The sequence below is a fragment of the Labeo rohita genome, unplaced genomic scaffold (assembly GCF_022985175.1).
Source record: "Labeo rohita strain BAU-BD-2019 unplaced genomic scaffold, IGBB_LRoh.1.0 scaffold_120, whole genome shotgun sequence".
NCBI lineage: Eukaryota > Metazoa > Chordata > Actinopteri > Cypriniformes > Cyprinidae > Labeo > Labeo rohita.
In genome coordinates, this window is record NW_026127340.1 from 220,302 (window position 1) to 227,201 (window position 6,900).

General features: G+C 35.9%; 3 gene segments (V, D, J or C); all 3 read left to right on the forward strand.

Annotated features, from left to right (window-relative positions):
- The first annotated feature begins 850 nt into the window (after positions 1-850).
- Positions 851-1,429, forward strand: LOC127157793 (Ig kappa chain V-VI region NQ2-6.1-like). The segment is given in 2 exon segments: positions 851-918; positions 1,050-1,429. Coding segments are annotated over 2 exon segments (423 nt in total).
- A 197-nt stretch (positions 1,430-1,626) lies between these two features.
- Positions 1,627-2,568, forward strand: LOC127157799 (T cell receptor alpha variable 30-like). The segment is given in 2 exon segments: positions 1,627-1,818; positions 1,963-2,568. Coding segments are annotated over 2 exon segments (429 nt in total).
- Positions 2,569-3,843: 1,275 nt separating this feature from the next.
- LOC127157800 (T-cell receptor alpha chain V region CTL-F3-like) lies at positions 3,844-4,535 on the forward strand. The segment is given in 2 exon segments: positions 3,844-4,002; positions 4,099-4,535. Coding segments are annotated over 2 exon segments (426 nt in total).
- The last annotated feature ends 2,365 nt before the right edge of the window (positions 4,536-6,900 follow it).

The following is a 6,900-nucleotide window of genomic DNA, read 5'->3' on the forward strand; positions in this document are numbered from 1 at the left end:
GTGTAGTATTAGACCAATTAGACTAACACAATCATTTTTAGGTTGTAGACTACAGCTTCTTCCTATACAGTCAGTATTGGTAGGGTGATATGAGTGAGGAGGTACTGTATGAGTGGGAGGAGCTCAGTATTTTAAACTCCAGCAGAGTAAATCAGAGACAACACCTTTATACAGATACTGAGACCAGTCTGAACTCAAACTACAGAATCATGTTACTCATCTCTTCTGTTTTAATAATTATCCTCAGCTACTGTAAGTAGTATTACTCGTATACATTCTGCACTACTGAACATCACATAAGTTCATAAGACACTTTTATCACATTTAAGATATTTATGACACGTTTATGATAAATTACTGTGTTCAAATAAGCCATTAATAACTACTAAATAGGCCAAAATAGGTACAGCACAGAAGTATTTAAAATATTTTATCTTGCTACAGGAAGGTTATTGGGTTTCCATATAGAAGAGGTTTACAGAGTCCTTGTAATTACCCACAGAATTAGTTTAGATTTTCAGTTAAGACCACACCTAGAGTATTGAATTGCTTTTAAAATTATTAAAGGGATTTATAGTTCCTTTTATAGATAGATAATCTGTTTATCATGTTGCTGTGCAACAACTTTGATTGTTTTAGTTACAACCAAAAAAGAATGATATACTTAACCAGTGGTTACCACACACATTCTACACAATCTCTCAGTTGTTTTTTTTTAAATGAGTCAGACTTACATCAGAAACTCCAGTTAAGCATGGCTTTTGCCAGAAGGTGGAGCTCACATTTAAGTTATTTCAAAACAGAGTGCACATACAAACTGAATCAGTTTGAAGGAAACGGTAGGTCTTGACTCTACAGGCCTTTTTGTCTCATTGATGATGTTGCTCCTGGTCTTCATGATATTTTCCTTTTTTAAGGGTGAGTAATCCATTAGAATAATTTCCAGATTATTGACTGTGTTAATGAGTTATTAAACCAACTATTTATTTATTCTTAACAGTCCATTAATTTTAATTGTTTTTAATTAATTTATTTAATTTTTTGAACAGAGTATGTTGATGCTGAAGTGATAACGCCATTCTTCACAAAGCAGAATGTTTTGGCAGGAAGAGATGTTACACTTTCCTGCAACTACAGCGGCACTGTTCGCAGTTTGCAGTGGTACCGTCAGTATCCCGGATCCAAACCTGAAAATATAATTTATTACACTGAGAGCGACAATCAGTCAGAGTCCAAGCTTCGTCTGTATGGTGTGGCCGATAAAGGAAACAAAATTATGAATCTGACCATATATTCTACTCAAATGGATGATTCTGCTCTGTACTACTGTGCCCTGGTGCCCACATTGACAGGAAACACAAGAACACTGTACAAAAACAGACAATCAGGACACATTGTAATTACCAAACAATACCAACACAGTGTATAAAATATAAAAATGAAAAATAATTAAGAGAGCTAGTAATTGTAAATCAACCAGTTTAAAAATCTTTAAAACCTGCAGTTAAAGTATAGACCAGCTGATTGTCCAAAAGAAGCATTTTATTTTTTTTTGTAAAGTCATTGTATATACCTAAACAACAGCCTAACAAAAAAAATCTTTCAAATAGAGACTAAACTTAAGTGTATTCACATATAGTCAATATTTGTTGGGTAAAATGAAAAAGGAGGTATGTGTGGGAGGAGCTCAAGGTTTTGTCAGCTTCAGCAGAAGAAATCATTGAGACAACACTAACACACCTTCATTAAGAAGTCTGAACTCAAACTACCGAAACATGTTACTCATCTTTACTTTTTTAATTTTTATCCCCAGTTACTGTAAGTACTGCTAGTCATACATATTTTACACCATATTATAGAATATCACTAGATGTTATACTTTATAAATCAAACACATGCACATTTTTAAATTTATTCTAAACATAATTCATTACATTGCTTGATTCTTTATCATCTTCACAGGTGAGTCTGGGGATGTCATCAGACCAAACCAACCATCTGTAGTTTTCACTGAAGGAAGCAACACCACTCTGTCCTGTACATATGATGGATCAGCTTACAGTCTCCATTGGTATCGGCAGAAGCCTGGATCAAACCCAGAGTTTCTGCTGCTGATTGATGAGTCTTTCAAGCGTGTCACCGAAGCTGACCAACCTCATCCACATATGTCCATCAGACTCCATGATGATAAACGTGTGGATCTGGAGATCTCCTCTGCTGCTGTATCAGACTCTGCATTGTATTACTGTGCCCTGGAGCCCACAGTGACAGGAAAACTCTCTAGACTGTATAAAAACCTGTTTCTTGCATACTGTATAATCATATATTTAAGCTTCCCCTTAAATTAAGTTGTTTTCCTCCTCATTTCCTTATAAGGTGGTCTTTCTCTGAGAACTACTGTAGTCTACCATTTTACCAAATGTTATGCACCATTTACATGTTATTTATTGGGTATTTAAGGCCACTAATACAATACAAAACACATTGTAATGTCAAGTTGTGTTAACCAGTACACCAAAGTATCAACCCACATGCTAGAAAAACATTCCTTTATGAAAAATCTGGAAAGAAAAGGGTTATAAGCATAAAACTTAATTAGCATTAATTATAGAAAAATCAATAAGATAAAAATTTCCTTGTATGTCTATAGATTCTCTGGACAGTCTTAATTACTGTACCTTACTACATCTTTAATTCAACATTTCAGCCTTCTTGTACAAATTACTGTACAAATTACTGTATAATTCATTTTTTGTTTGAAATACAGTACATCCCATAAAGAATGATGAGATACTATAGCAAAAGTGATGCATTCTGCCAGAAGATGGAGCTCCAGTAACCATCCTAGATCTGTCTCAGTTCAGTTGTTTAAAAACAGAGCAGACAGTGAGTCAGTCATACTCTAGGAGAGAACTGCAAGTCTTGATTCTCAAAGCCATTGTCTCTCATTAGTGCAGATGCTGCTCCTCATATTCATTATATTTTCTCTCTTAAAAGGTGAGTTATTTAATAATTACTGTGGAAATGCTTTTTTTTTTTTTTTTTTTTTTTTTTAGCAATCTGAATTAGTCAATTAGAAATTATTAATTAAAACATTGTTTGTTTTAAACAGAGAATGATGGTGAAGATGTCATAAAATCAGTCTTCAAAGAGAAGCATGTTTTCACAGGAAAAGATGTTACACTGATCTGCAACTACACTGTCACTGTTAACAATTTACAGTGGTATCGTCAGTATCCTGGATCCAAACCTGAGCACCTCATTATGTTCTTTGAGACCAAGCCAGAATCAAAGCCTGCTCTCCGTCTGACAGCTGCAGCTGATAAAGTAGCCAAAACTATGAATCTGACAATCTCTTCTACAGAAGTAAAAGACTCTGCCATGTACTACTGTGCCCTGGAGCCCACAGTGACAGGAAACACAACTACACTGTACAAAAACTGAATGAGAAATATATTAAACACAGAAGATCATGATTTAAAAATATAATTTTGCATTGGCACTTTACAGCTATCAAATGTTTTAATCATTAATTTGCAGTTCATATCTGTAGAGGTAGTCTGATATTGTTAATGGTTGATATTTCAGAGACAGACAGGGGACAGACAGTTGTACTTATTTTCAAAACAGTGTAAAAAGTGTAATATTTGATCAATTAAACTAACCATCGCTTTTTTACCTTTTTTATAATCTGAAGAACCTTCTTTCGCCATAAAGAACCTTTTATGAAACAGAAAGGTTCTTCAGATGTCAAAGGTTCTTTATTGAACCATTTAGAAAAAAAAGGTTCTTCTATGGCATCATGAAGCACCTTTATTTTTAAGAGTGTAGGGTGAGATGAGTGAGGAGGTACTGTATGTGTGGGAGGAGCTCAGTATTTTGTAAACTCCAGCAGAATAAATCAGAGACAACACCTTCATACAGATACTGAGACCAGTCTGAACTCAAACGACAGAATCATGTTACTCATCTCTTCTGTTTTCATTTTTATTCTTAGTTACTGTAAGTAGTATTACTCATATACATTCTGCCCTGTATTCCAGCATTTTGTTGTAAATTTATTCCAATACATTGCTTGATTCTTTATCATCTTTGCAGGTGAATCTAATGGGGATGTCATCAGACCAAACCAACCATTTGTAGTTTTAACTGAAGGAAGCAACACCACTCTGTCCTGTACATATGATGGATCAGCTTACAGTCTCCATTGGTATCGGCAGCAGCCTGGATCAAAACCAGAGTTTCTACTGCTGATTGTTGAGTCTACTAAAACTGTAGTTCCAGCTTCTCCACCTCACCCGCATATGTCCATCAGACACCATGATAATAAAACTGTGGATCTGGAGATCTCCTCTGCTACTGTATCAGACTCTGCCATGTACTACTGTGCCCTGCAGCCCACAGTGACAGGAAAACAATCTACACAGTACAAAAACCTTCTTGTCATTTTCCTGTTGCATATTCATATTTCTCCACCGTAATCTCTGAGATATTCCATTATGCTGCCGATCTATATGGCATTAAACGTACATTACTGGCCATTCAGTTTACTTTATTTAGGAAGGACATCAATCAAAGAGAAAAAAAAAGTCATTTAGAATTACAGTCAAAATCAATGTATAAATGGACTATAAAATACCAAGACAACCATCCACCATCAAGGACAAAAGAAATTCAATCTGTTCCTTAATATAAAGCTTGGAATAAATTCATAAGTTAAGATACATTTATCTATGATTATTTATGAATGTTAGAATGTTCAATTAGGACACTAATAACTACTAAATAGGCCAAAATAACTACAGTACAGTTGTACTTAAAATATTTTAAATATCTTGCCACAGGAAAGTTATTGGGTTTCTTTATACAAGAGGTTTAGAGACCTTATTACACACATAATAATTTTAGATTCTCAGTAAGACTGCATTTAGATTATTGAATTCCTTTGAAAGTTACTAAAGGGATTTATAGTTACTTTTGCAGACAGATATAAAATTCAGTATCATGTAAAGTTTATTGTTTTAGTTACATCCAAAAAAAGAATGACATACTTAACCAGTGGTTACCACACACATTCTACACAATCTCTGATTCAAGAGTTTCATTTTCTTCATTACAAACAACTTGTTAACAAACCAACTATTTTATACTCTTAATTAGACTATGAATTTTCATTAATAATTTTTTTTTATTTTAAACAGATAATGCTGATGCTGAAATAATAACATCATTCTTCACAAAGCAGCATGTTTTGGCAGGAAGAAATGTTAAGTGCCCCTATTATGCCATTTTAAAGGTTGCTAATATTGTTTCATAAGACTCCTAAAACAGGTTTACATGTATGCAAGGTCAAAAAACACTTCAGTTTTCTCCAAAAACAGATTTAATTTTACCCCATTTCTAAATGATTCCTAAACGACTCGTACGAAGCAGTTCAAAGAATCAGTCTCTCTAAACCTCTCCTTTCCGTGAGCCCTCACTGCTGTGATTGGTCAGATGGCGCAGTCCTTTATGATTGGTCTACCGCGTACAGCGTGTCGGAAAACGAAACGCCCATTGCCATAACTGAATGACAGCCCTGGATACTTGTCAATAGATAGAAAAGATGACATCGATTTTATCATAACAATTCCAGCCAGAGTCTGATGATGAAACGGCTGAAGTGGCTGATCGACAAGTTAACACGGTCTACCGTGGAAAGTGCTCGCAATTTGCTTTTGTAACCGAACCCGGCACACCTCTATGTTGTAAACTTTAGCAATGTATAATGCATTAAGCAGCTTTCACACTGAACGCGGAAAGCGCTGCGCTGGTCGCTGGGTTCAGTGCAGCCCTTCAGAGCACAGCGGCAAAAGTTCATTTGAACAACTCATTTGAACTTTGTCGGCGGCGTGCGCGCTCTGCTGCGCGTCCGCTTTGGTCGAGACCGAAACAAGAAGTCCTCGCGCGGCGGAAGACATTGAAATGAACGGGTTTCATAGCACAACGCTTTCCGTATTCGGTGTGAAAGCTGCTGCGTGCATCCTTACTTAAACGAATGAGACAGACAGACAGTCAAGCTGCATCAATCACAAATTGTCAGACTACAGTGGGTCCACAGCAGAACAACAGAACTACACAAGCGTGATTTAGCCGGTTAGCAAGACGTGCAGGGTTGTTACACAACATAACATACACAACTACGTATTTTGAACGATCGCCAGAAAATACAAACTTTGTAGATTCATCATCTTTTGGAAGTGAATATAAAACAGCTTTACTCACAGAGTAGGATACAATGTCTTCCGTATAATGTACATGTAAATTTCAAATTGTTCGCGACGTAGAACGTGGGCGGACATTATGCAAATATGTTACTTCGTGACGTGTGGCCGTAACAGAAAGAGATTCGAAATCCTGGCGACTCGTTTAGGCAAATGTGAGTCGACTCTTTTTTTGATAGACAATAACTTCATTTATCGTGCACTGTCTGCTTCACAACTTTGCAGATAGTTTATGTTCACATACAGCTACATGACACACTGCATGAAAGGACATATTTGAAAACACATAATAGGGGCACTTTACACTTGCCTGCAACTACAGCGGCAATGTTCGCAGTTTGCAGTGGTATCGTCAGTATCCAGTTTACTGTAAGTACTGCTACTTCTTTCCTTACAAGGTGGTCTTTCTCTGAGAACTACTGTCCACCATTTTACCAATGTTTTACCATGTTATGCACCGTTTACTTGTTATTTATTGGTATTTAAGGCCACTATTACAATACAAAACACACTGTCATTTACAGTAAGTCAAGTTGCATTAACCAGTACACCAAAGTATCAACCCACATGCTAGAAAAACATTCCTTTATAAAAACAATCGGGAAAAAAAAGAGGTTGTGAGCATGAAATTAATTGT